Source organism: Aegilops tauschii, chromosome 5, assembly GCF_002575655.3.
Source record: "Aegilops tauschii subsp. strangulata cultivar AL8/78 chromosome 5, Aet v6.0, whole genome shotgun sequence".
Taxonomy (NCBI): domain Eukaryota; kingdom Viridiplantae; phylum Streptophyta; class Magnoliopsida; order Poales; family Poaceae; genus Aegilops; species Aegilops tauschii.
In genome coordinates this window covers 494,949,073-494,960,729 of record NC_053039.3, presented here as the reverse complement: position 1 = coordinate 494,960,729, position 11,657 = coordinate 494,949,073, and the positions used below count along the sequence as shown (strand labels likewise).

The 11,657-nt window shown below is 45.3% G+C and overlaps 1 protein-coding gene, 1 long non-coding RNA gene and 1 other non-coding gene across 5 annotated transcripts; 1 reads left to right on the top strand and 2 right to left on the bottom strand.

The window, feature by feature from the left end:
* Nucleotides 1-3,313: 3,313 nt before the first annotated feature.
* Nucleotides 3,314-7,955, top strand: LOC109743531 (probable LRR receptor-like serine/threonine-protein kinase At2g16250). The gene is made up of 4 exons (XM_020302633.4): nucleotides 3,314-5,338; nucleotides 6,241-6,369; nucleotides 6,996-7,018; nucleotides 7,126-7,955. Exons 1-4 carry the CDS (start codon nucleotides 3,780-3,782, stop codon nucleotides 7,695-7,697), a joined length of 2,283 nt encoding a protein of 760 aa, XP_020158222.1. The 5' UTR covers nucleotides 3,314-3,779; the 3' UTR covers nucleotides 7,698-7,955.
* Nucleotides 7,956-8,209: 254 nt separating this feature from the next.
* On the bottom strand, nucleotides 8,210-8,281 carry TRNAQ-CUG (transfer RNA glutamine (anticodon CUG)). The gene has a single exon. It is a non-coding gene; the product is annotated as a tRNA-Gln (tRNA).
* Nucleotides 8,282-8,715: 434 nt separating this feature from the next.
* Nucleotides 8,716-11,375, bottom strand: LOC109743533 (uncharacterized). 3 transcript variants are annotated; one of them, XR_012183182.1, is made up of 4 exons: nucleotides 10,984-11,375; nucleotides 10,345-10,476; nucleotides 9,458-9,534; nucleotides 8,720-9,344 (listed from the first exon to the last, which is right to left on the bottom strand). It is a non-coding gene; the product is annotated as an uncharacterized lncRNA (long non-coding RNA). The 3 variants fall into 3 exon arrangements; XR_012183183.1 differs by having other exon boundaries at nucleotides 8,716-9,548; XR_012183181.1 differs by having other exon boundaries at nucleotides 8,720-9,534.
* Between the last annotated feature and the right edge of the window lie 282 nt (nucleotides 11,376-11,657).

The window sequence follows — 11,657 nt, the reverse complement described above, 5'->3', positions numbered from 1 at the left end:
ATTACTCTTGGGTGCTTGGTACCCTTGAACTTGTTCCTCTTGGGTGCTTGGGCGCCCTAGACGGTTGGTGGTGTTCGGAGCTCAATCATTGTGGTGTAAAGCTCTGGGCAAGCGTCGGGGTCTTCAATTAGGTTGTGGAGATCGCCCCGAGCAATTTGACGGGTTCCGGTGACCGCCCCCAAGGGTTGCCAAAGTGTACGGGTTCGGTGACCGCCCCCAAGGGTTGCCGTTTGTACGGGTTCGGTGACCGCCCTCAAGGGTCCCTTAGTGGAATCACGGCATCTTGCATTGTGCGAGGGCGTGAGGAGATTACGGTGGCCCTAGTGGCTTCTTGGGGAGCATTGTGCCTCCACACCGCTTCAAACGGAGATTAGCATCCGCAAGGGTGTGAACTTCGGGATACATCGTCGTCTGCGCGTGCCTCGGTTATCTCTTACCCGAGCCCTTTACTTATGCACTTTACTTTGTGATAGCCATATTGTTTCTTGTCATGTATCTTGCTATCACCTAGTTGTTTATCTTGCTTAGCATAAGTTGTTGGTGCACATAGGTGAGCCTAGTTGTTGTAGGTTTTGTGCTTGACAAATTAACCGCTAGGTTTATTCTGCATTTGTTCAAGCCTAAACCGTAATTATTTTAAAGCGCCTATTCACCCCCCTCTAGGCGACATCCACGATCTTTCAAGGCCATATTGTGAGCTTTCGAGATGCTCCACAACACAACTACAAGCCCAATAGTATATATTTTTTTTCTTGTCGCCAATGTTTTTAACCACCTAAAGCATGTTTCATCTTATGGAAAGTGGCATTCAATCCCCAAAGGGTAACTAATCACATTCCAAATATATCTTGCAAGGGGACATTCGGAAAAAAGATGATTAATGGACCCATGCTTCACGCGAAAATAAATAGTCTGGTTCACAACAACCTCCCCTCTTGAGTAAGACATCTCTAGTCAGGATGCTTTTTTTAATCACCAACTAGATGAAAGTTTGCCTCTAAGTGGATTTTCCACTCTCGGGAGAAATTTATAAGGCACCACACCACTAGTTTGCATTGCAGCATAAAAGGATTTAATGCTGAAATTCCCAGAACTAGTAAGTAACCAAGACATTATATGTTATATATCACTAAGGTTGAAAATAAACACACATTAGTTGCAGCTTGGTCCAAAGCCCCGCTTTCTCCCCTACCAAGGTTCTCAAAAAAGTCAAGGTAGAAAGGTTACTATCAAGAGTGGCACTAACAGTAATATGATGTCGGAAATTAGGTATAGTCTTGGGAAAACTTGATATAGTGTATCATTGCATAACCATGTGTCTTCTCAAAACCTTGTCTTCTCACCATTACCGACTCATAATCTACAACAGGAAAGAAAGAGATCATTTACTTTCAGCATCCGCTACCAAAAGTGAGAATCTCCCTCTCTATATTGTACCTTTCCCCGAGCCCCCCCCCCCCCAAGATATTTTTCTCTAATCATATCATGAAAAAGGCTAAGTTCATTAAACAACTTCCACGAACACTTGGATGAAAAATGGCAGCATTTATTAATTCCAGATCAAGCAACCCTAATTCCCTAAACCACCCGATCTTTAGGAAGGCAGACCACATGCCAAGAGACCAAGTGGTATTTTGTCTTGTTTTTGCCCCCCTCTAGAGAAACCTAGCTCTAAGTCTACCACAAGCCAACAACCAAGTGGCATTTTCTCTTATTTTTCTCCCCGCTCCCGAGGAACCTCCATCTCGGTCCATCATATTTCTCCTTGATCCCTTTGAAGAGATAATAGAAATACATCATATAGAGAGACACAAACAAGATAGAGAAGACTTATTTAAAATAGTCTTCCCCTGAAGCCCCCAATGTTAAGGTTTTTACCAAGCCAACATCCTATCCTTTTCTCAATCTTCCCAGCAAATGGACCTAGTCACTATTTTTAAGTCTCTTCTCACCCACTGGAATCCCAAAATACTTCATAGCAAGCTACCACTGCCATAGGTGAACCTTTATTCAAAAGAGACTAGTTCTTTCTTTAGCGTGCCTTGTGCAAAATACTTTACTCTTGTGGTAGTTAGTTTTCAAGCATGACATCTCCTCAAAGAGACATAGCATGAATTTCATGTTAGTGGCTTGCTCAAAACCATCTTGCATAGGAAGGATTGTGTCATGTGCATATTGAAATATGGCAACATCTCCTTTCGTTAAATGTTTGGTCAGCCTAGTGACAAGACCTTGATTAACAACCTTGCCCACTAAAAATGTTAAGTACATCTACAACTAGGTCAAAAAGTAAGAGGGCAGTGGGTCTTCTTGTCTCAAACCCTGATGGGTATTTAAGTATAACCCAATTTCCCCATTCACTTTGACCCTCATCCCTCCTGAGAGATAATGGTCATGATTTCATTTGTGAAAAAACAGTTTCATTTCCAAAGTTTGATTTTGTTAAAGGCCTTTTCAAAGTCAATTTTGAAATGAACACTAGAGAGTTTTTTCCTATTCAATTCATTAACTGCCTCATGGAGTACCAAAACACCCTCCAATATGCATCTCCCTTAAAGTAAGGCAGTCTGAGGCCCCGATCACCCCATCGATAACAACAATAAGCCTATTGACGGGCGCCGGCAGGGAGAAGCTTCTGCGCGGGACGAATGCATGCAACCGTCGCGCCGGCAGCAGGAACGGACGCCGAAGGGGATTGGCGCCTGCTGCCTTCGCGTTGGCAGGGACGAGCGCCTGCACGCGACACGTGTCAATGGGAACGGGCGTCGACATGGATGGGCACCAGCAAGGACGAGCGGCAAGAGAGACGGAAGCGAGATGCGGTGCGTGCGTGGGTGGGTGGGCCAGTGGAGAGAAAAAGCAAGAGAGAGAAGTGGGTCTATGATAGATAGGCTATGCCTCGCATGTAGCAGACATAGATGGACGAAGGGGACACAGAAAGCATCCGCTTTGTGTCTGCCTCCGCTCCAAATGTGACCCAAATTTGTGTCGAAAATGGATCCAAACGGACACAAAACAGATAGTAAATGAGAATGGGTCTGTGCGTTGAGCAGTGTTTTTTTTATTTGCACGGACACAAATGACACGAGTTGATTAAATAGGTCGCTGCGTTGGAGTTGCTCTAAGACTTGAAGGAGCAAGATTGTGCATGATTCATGAGTTCAATCGATGCGCTAGCACGTTTATTCGATATGACACCACCATGATCGTCTTGGATGCACGCATCTGGAATAGAAAATGAAATCGGTGAGGAACCCATTCCATCGTGTTTTCTTTTGCCTCCCGGAGATTCGAAAATGACGGCAACCTAAATCGTCTTTTTATTACTTTTCAAAAGATACCACTACAGGTGGGAACATTCCTTCACACGCGGCCGAGACGGGGCCCCACAGGTCAGCGCCACGAACGCGCACGTACGCTCGCGGCAAATGATGAGCTCTCGGTCCAATCAGACTCCACCACCTCCCCTCCCGCGCCGCCACCACCACCCGCTGGTGGAAGGAACCTCTGGTGGGGCCCGCATGGAAGTGAGCGACGGCCCTCCCCCACTTCGCCTTGGCGTCTCCCCGTGCTCCCCGTGGTCAACTCGCTGCTTCCCCAGACGCTGACCGGCGAGGAAATAGGCGGAGGCCGGGCCACCCAAAGCGCCGAACACCTTGCGCGCACCACTTCCTCCGCCATGGGCGCGCCATGACACACCACCTCCCGTAGCCACCGCTGCCGCACACACCCCCACCCCACCCCACTCTGCTCCGCTCCGCTCCGCCACCTCCTCCCCCATGCTTCCGCGCAGCGCCCTCCTCCGCCTGCTGCTGCTGCTGCTCGCGCCGCTGCTGCTGCCGCTCGCCCGGGGCCAGCCGCAGCCGACGCTCGTGCGGCAGGACCTCGCGGCGCTCCACGGGCTGCGCGCGTCCCTGGGCCTGCGCGCGCGGGACTGGCCCGCCAAGGCCGACCCCTGCGCCGCCTGGGCCGGCGTCGCCTGCCGCGCCGGCCGCGTCGCGGTGGTCCGGCTCGGCGGGCTCCGCCGCACCCGCCTGGGGGAACGCAGCGCCGCCTTCGCCGTCGACGCGCTGCGCGGGCTCGCGGCCCTCGAGGAGTTCAACGCCTCCGGGTTCCCGCTCCCCGGCCGGATCCCGGCCTGGTTCGGCCGCGGCCTCCCGCCGTCGCTCGCCGTCCTGGACATCAGCTCCGCCGGCGTCGATGGCGAGCTGCCCCTCTACCTCGGCATGTCCGGGAACCTGACCACCCTCGTTCTCGCTGGTAACAGCCTCTCCGGCCGGATTCCGGCGTCGGTTTTCTCCAGTAAGGCTCTCCGGACCCTTGACCTTTCCAACAACAATCTCACCGGGGAGCTTCCCGACGTGTCTGCCTCCGCCGGTGACGGAGCCGGAGCTCTGTTTAACGCCTCGGGGAATTCACTTTACGGTGCGATTGGCGATGGCCTGGTGTCCCTCAAGAAGAGGTTTCAGGTGGTCGATGTGTCGAGCAATTACTTTGGCCAAGCGGCCACCACTGGATTTCAGAATGGCTCTGAGGGAACAGTCCACATCGAGATGAATTGCTTGCCAGGCGTACCAGGCCAGCGCAGCCCTGGTGATTGCGAGGATTTCTTTAAGAGGAATGGATTGCCATTGCCAGAACCACAACAAGCATCACCATCACCGGGCAAGAAAGGCATCAGGTGGAAACATGTACTAGCTGGAGTTCTTGGAGCTGCAGCTATCGTGGTTGTCCTTTCACTTGCAGCACTGGTGTTTTGCTTGGTGAGGAGGGGGAGAAGGAGGCCTAGAGGAAGAGGGCTGGAGCAGAACGACGACGGCATCCGCTCTGGTCGCAAGAGCAGCAGTGTGAATCCGATGGTGATGTCACCATCCCGGGCAGCTAACAGTCCACCCAAGGGTTTGCCTGTCGTCGTGGATGAGCTCACCTATGAGCAGTTGCACCATGTCACTGGAGGCTTTGGAGATGATAACCTTGTCAAGCATGGGCGCTCCGGGGACATCTATCGTGGTGCCTTAGAGAGTGGCTTAAATGTTGTCATAAAAAAGGTCGACATGAAGAGCAGTAAGAAGAACATAGTGGAATTAAGCTTTCTTGTCAAAAAATCCCATGCCAGGATTGTTCCATTGCTGGGGCATTTGGTCAAGGATGACGAGGAATTGCTAGTGTACAAGTACATGTCAAAGGGAGATTTGACAACTGCACTGCACAGGAAGCCAGCGGATGCTGAAGTGGGGTTATCTTCATTGGATTGGATAACAAGACTGAAGATTGCAATTGGTGTAGCTGAGGCCCTGTGCTTCCTTCATGATGAATGTAGTCCACCATTGGTTCACAGGTATGGTTATGGATGCCAGGCACTACTTTTTGGAGTATGGCAGTTTTTGAAAAAAATTATTGTATAAAACATCTCATAGCTGTGGTAAGCTACTTTCAGCATTAACATCATGATTAGAATGTGGAAAGTTCAGATTCTATGCAGTTCAATAAATCATGGCATTTTAATGAAGAAGTTTTACTAGAGATCACAAGTGAGACAGTGACAGAAGGAAAATAATATTGCCCATGTAGGCCTCTAAAAATGGTTGTAGTTGCACATCTCACTCAATGCATGCCCAAAAACCATTTCTGGAAGAAAATAATATGTATAATCATTTTGTCGACCAACATTTAGAAGTGAGGACACCAGATGCCATGCTTAATATATAGTAAATATTATCTTATATATTTCCTAGATGCATTGGCTTCATATCAATGGTATTAATTCTAACATGCTTTGGAATTTTCTAGACATTTTTGTTTAGGATTTTACTAAGGGAACTAGCAGGTGCTCTGCTTTTGTATTAAGAAGACGGGAAAACAAAAAGTTACAAGGCTTACGTCCAATAAAAAAACTGCAACAAAAGAAAGAAAATACTCCAAAATGCAACACTAGCTTTGGGCTGAACAACAGCCTACACGCATATGGTTTCTTTACATGTGCAAATGCATTGGAAAAAACAAGGAATAATTATAAGCAGCATGCAGTAAAGTTGATTAAATCATTTATTTGTTTTGTGCTTGACTAAGCCTTGTGTTGCGTCCCTCTGTCATGGTGTTATAATTGCCATTATTTGACCATCCCAATCTGAGTTGATGCGGGTTGCTCAATTTCTTCGATTTTGTTTTTGATATGATTTTTTAATATTTTCAGTCAGTACTTGTTCTTATTCATTTGTGATCACGTCATGATATTTGTAGAGATATCCAAGCAAGCAGTGTTCTTCTTGATGACAAATTTGAAGTGTGCCTTGGAAGTTTGAGTGAAATTTGCCTTCAACCAAGTGATGGCAGCAGGAGTTTCTTCTCTAGGATGTTGAGATCATCAAAGTAAGACCTCTATGTCATCTTCTACTATAGTTAGCATGCTACTCTTAAAAGAAACTCTAGTGGCCTAAATGGTTATACTGTTGTAGTATGAGTATCTCATCAGCATTTTTTTTTTTCACGAACATCACTTTCAACCGAGAGTAAAAGTAATGACCTATTTAGTTGCTCACTACAGTTTATCCTTAGTTTAATGCTCAAAATAAAGCTTATGAACTGGGGACGACTACTGTATTTTGTTTCTACAAGAATGTGTTACTGCACACTCAACTAGACTATTTATCGTACATATTGGTGGTTCCTCATCCCTGTTACATCGAAAACAAATTACTTGTTAAGAGCTGTTCGGTATATCCTATCGAACAGTTTGCATCAAGATAGTGACCAGTACAAGTCAACGCTATTGAGTAAATATGATGACAAATGGCTGTTTTTTCCAGTTAGTGTAACATATCACTGTAATTTACACCTTGTCTCTGAGGTAATGCCGTAATGAAACTTCCACATCATCTCCCAAACACAAGATGGATCGTCCACATTTTTTTTTGAAAACTTGATGTTTGTCCAAGTATATAAAATATCAGGGCTCTTTGGCTGACATCTGTATCTGTCTCTCTTTTTTATGGCAGGTCTCTCGACAAGAACATGTCAGGTGTGTAAAGCTTCTTCATAACTCTCTTTTCCAGTAGTTTTATACTGTACAGCATGTGGATAATAATTCTGATGAGCAAAATTTTATGCATGTTCTTCACCTAACAGGTCCACCTGCTAGCCGCACATATGATGTTTACTGCTTTGGAAAGGTGCTACTTGAGCTAATCACCGGGAAATTTGGTGTGAGTGGCTCAAACGACACCGACTCAGAGGAGTGGTTGGCAAGCACTTTAGATTACATTGAAACCCATGACAAGGAGAGTGTCACAAATATTGTAGACCCTTCACTTGTTGTGGACGAAGACCACCTAGAAGAAGTATGGGCAGTCTCCATTGTCGCGAAGACATGCCTGAATCCAAAGCCCTCCAGGCGGCCTCTCGCTCGGTACATCTTGAAAGCGCTGGAGAACCCGCTAGGGGTGGTGCGGGAAGAGCTCTTCTCGAGCCCCAGTTCAGCTCGGCTCACAAGTACCTCATCCCGAAGCTCTTGGCGTTCTGCTTTCCATGGGCACTCGTACCAGTACTCCGAGGTGCAAACATCAGGGAAAGTACTTACCTGTAGGCAGTCAGCAAAATCCGAAGGAAGCGACGAGGAGGAAAATTCCTTCTCCTTCAAGAAGGCTTCACGGGATATGCTCCCGGATCCAGTAGAGCTGGAAGACAGAGCTGTTGTGTAGGATCACCATAGATTAGCTATACCTTACATGAGCCGAGACTTTTTGCTGTTGTTAATCTCAGATGCGTATAATCCATCATCTGATGTGCATATTTTGTTGTCCTAGTAGGTGAAAAAACTGTGTATACAAGGAGTAGACTTTCTTTATCTCCCACCCCTTTCAGTGAGACAGTTTTCTGTAACTTATACTGAGAATAAAAACCTGTAATCTGAACTGGGAATAAACGGCGCTGCAAGTGGCCGGTAGTTTTGGTAAGCATACCTACTTGCCATTTTTTTTTTCCTTGCGATGTACTTGCCATTCTGGATTTCTGTGTTACAATTTTTTACATGTTCAGCATGGGTAGTAACTACAGGAGAGTTGATATCTAGCGGGGAGCTGATATTGAGCTAAAAATTGGCCATCTTGAATTGCATCTCTGACTGTACGCAAAAAAGAAGAGAGAAAAATGAAAAAGAACAAGGTGGGTTCATTGTATGCGAAAGAAAGAAAGAAAGAGGAACAAAAAATTAAGGTCCCACCGAGACTTGAACTCGGGTTACTGGATTCAGAGTCCAATGTCCTAACCACTAGACCATGGGACCAAGTTGATGACATTTCCGCACAAGCCTTCTTATTCCCGTGCATCAGTGACCGATTTCCAGCAACAGGGCGCGCTTCTGTTACAAGCTCATATCGATGTAGAATCACATCAAACTGCTACAGCAGCAAACGTAACTCGACCCAGGAAAGGAGAACGTCGGCAAGAATAAATAAATAAATCAATCAAATGCAGCAGCATCAATCCCAGACGACCACGAAAACCTAATTGAAAGATCTTAAGCTTCTTCCTCACGCTGCATTCATTACTTTTTTGTCGGTCGACGTGGTGCCTTCTAGTGGTGGTTCATTCGGGAACGACTACAATAGAAGATGATGTACAGGTGCAAAAATAGAAAAATGCAATCTGAGCCGTCAGATTACAGACCGATGGTACAGATTCTGAAGGAAGGGGTCTGTTCCCACTTATTGTACATTTTATGGAACACCCCCTAGTTCTAGTTAGATATAAACATGACATTTGCAGTAACAACCTCAAGCTTTTCATCCGTTTCCAAATCTTCACAGCGTTGCATGTCTTTGTGTACATGAGAAAGTGGACCATCCGAAACAGAATAGAACACAAAAGATGATTTACATTAGTCCAGACTCAGTAAACACCTTATGACACTTGTATGTCTTGTAGCTTGATCTTCACAACCAAGCATTAGAAGTTTAACAGAATTATCATAATGAAAAGTAAAATAAGATGACCATAGATCTGGATAAATAGGGAATAGCCCAGCAATTAAACAAGAAAAGTAATGTTTTCCTTTGTAAAAATTATGCATATTAAATTAAAGCCAACATTAACTTTATCTGGCAATACACACCCACATCTGAATATAATGGTGAAAATGGATTTCAGCAAGGTATCCATTTTCTGGGTCCTTCTGATCCACTTGCATGCATATCAAATGTTACATAACATGAGATGGCCATTTTAGTACATGACCGAGAACCATTGCAACTAAAATTGCATCAGTTTTACTATCTTCATGGTACATAGAGAACATGTCAGTTGACCTTTGCCTCTAGCTCAAGTTCTTCTTGCTCATCTTGTTTCATCTGAAGGGAGAGATCACACCAAACAAGTATGACTCAGCAGCACGAGTCTGTGCGGCTGTATGCATAGGCTTACTAAATAAATTAAAATTATCAGACAAATTAGTTTCGCTCACGTGGTTGGTAAGCAAGGGAAGCCTTTCCTAAATGCTTCTTCTCTCCATTTGTACTCCTGATTCTTCGTCTCATCAATCTGCAAACACATTTCTGTGGTTTACATCACATGGCAAGAAATTAGAAATGATGCTCTTTGGTGGACTAAACAGTTGTAAGTGATAAAATACAACATGTTGTAAAAGCATAGCTTTTGTATTTTAAGCACTGGAATATCATATTTAGGTAACTAGCATGAAAGTTAAGTAAAATTGCCAGAACTGAAACAGTGAACAAAGTACTGCACCCTTGCAAGTGAAATACCAACATTGGTTGTGTACAGACCCAAAAGAATTGCTTGCAGTAGTGGCATAGTGCTTACTTCGTATTTATACTACAAATTTCTAGACTTGAATAATAGCTCGTGTCCTAATCGTGTAGGTGTTCAACAATTAAGAATGGAACTGAAGTTCGTTTGCTTTTCTAAACTCGTACATGATGAAAAGGAACAACTCACCACAAATGATAGAAACTCTGTTAAAATGCTGCAGCACAAAGACGTATGTCAGGCTAGAGAAAAGAAAAAGGAGTACCATCTGGCAAAATATATTCACAGCAAGGACGAATCGCTTGTATAATTGGAAAAGTGAAAGTGCAATTTTATGGTGTTGCAAGTTACAACTTCTGATTGTTTAAGTATCAAAGTTCAGTTGACTCCCAAGCAATCAGAAAAGCATGATTCATGAATGCTCATATAGAATAAGAAAACTGCAACAGAGTTTTCATTTAAAGGCAAGTGACACATGTGATAAGTGTGTATAATGTCCTATCAAACATGAATAAATTCAGGGACTTAAACATGGACAGATATAAGAAATTATGTTAGATCAAAATTCAGCTGTGTGGGTACCTCGTTAGAGAATGATTGGTTCTTTTCCGGTGTACTGAAATCATCAATGAGAAGCACTGGGAAATCAATCGCTGCAAATGAGGTAGCAGCTCCGACATTTATATTTTGAACACCATTTGACCGACACCATGGCTACAAACGGATTTTAGCAAACAACATCAAACGAGGGATGTACAAAAAGTATTATGAAGAAATTTGAACATCGCTGAACTACGATGCCAATCAAAGACGAAATCCTCAGTCGGACAATAGCATAGACACAGAAAACTACAAGTAAACAAAGTAACAGTTCCAGTGCATCATTCCTTTGTTAACCACCTGTTCTGAACTCCTAAAATGAACTAATCACATGGAACAGTCCAGTGCAACCCATTTTGCTGCCTACTACACAGCACCTCCAAATGTGGAATGCAATGTCACCACAGTCTCTGTAACTTCACTATCATTAACACGTTTCCTAATCAATGTAACCAAAGCATTGAGAGATTAAAGATCTCCAAGCTAATAAATGGCATCAGGTTTGACTTCAGGTTCATATTAGCATCTTCCCTGTCAACATATTGATAAAATAATTACGCACAACAAAGAAAATCACTGTATCACCTCATCGGCACTACAGGAAAGCAGCGAGGTACCAACCTTGCAGCTTGGCTGCTGGCAGGGTGGGCTCCTCCTTGTTGCAGATGTGACAGAAGCGGGCTTCAAGAAGGCCGTGTGGTGCATCCTCGGCAGCTACGCGGGCGGGGCACCCGCACCCCCTGGGTGCAGTAGCCCATGGCGGCGGGGGTGCCCGTTAGGAGGAGACAGACGACCTGGAAACCATAGGGAGAAGGGACGCGCGCGGAGCGGAGTACGTCCTCATAGAAGGCGGCGACGTGGTGCACGTCGATGGTCTCCGGCAAGATGTAGTCAAGCACCTCCCGTCGGCGTAGCCCTCAAGCTCTGCACCGGATCCGGATTGCCGCCGCCACCGTCAGGCAAAGCGATAGAGAGATGGGCGGGGACTCTCGTTGGAAAGAGGAGGACGTCGCGAGGAAAATTATACATAAAAGAGGGGTCTTTCTGCACAGATTGGTCCACCATAACTTGCACCATCGATTTTCAACCCGAGGGCCCAGAATGTTTTTTCTATTTTTGCACCCTAGGCTCAGCTTTTATCCTAGTCGCTCCCGGTTCATTCTCTCTTGCACTTTTGCTCGACGGCAAGTTGAGGACGTCCAATTATGCGCCATGGCACTGTTGGTTGTTCTATTTTTGTGTTGTCTTATCTTGTTGTGACCAGCCTTCTAAGAGTTTTTTTGTCACACACCTTA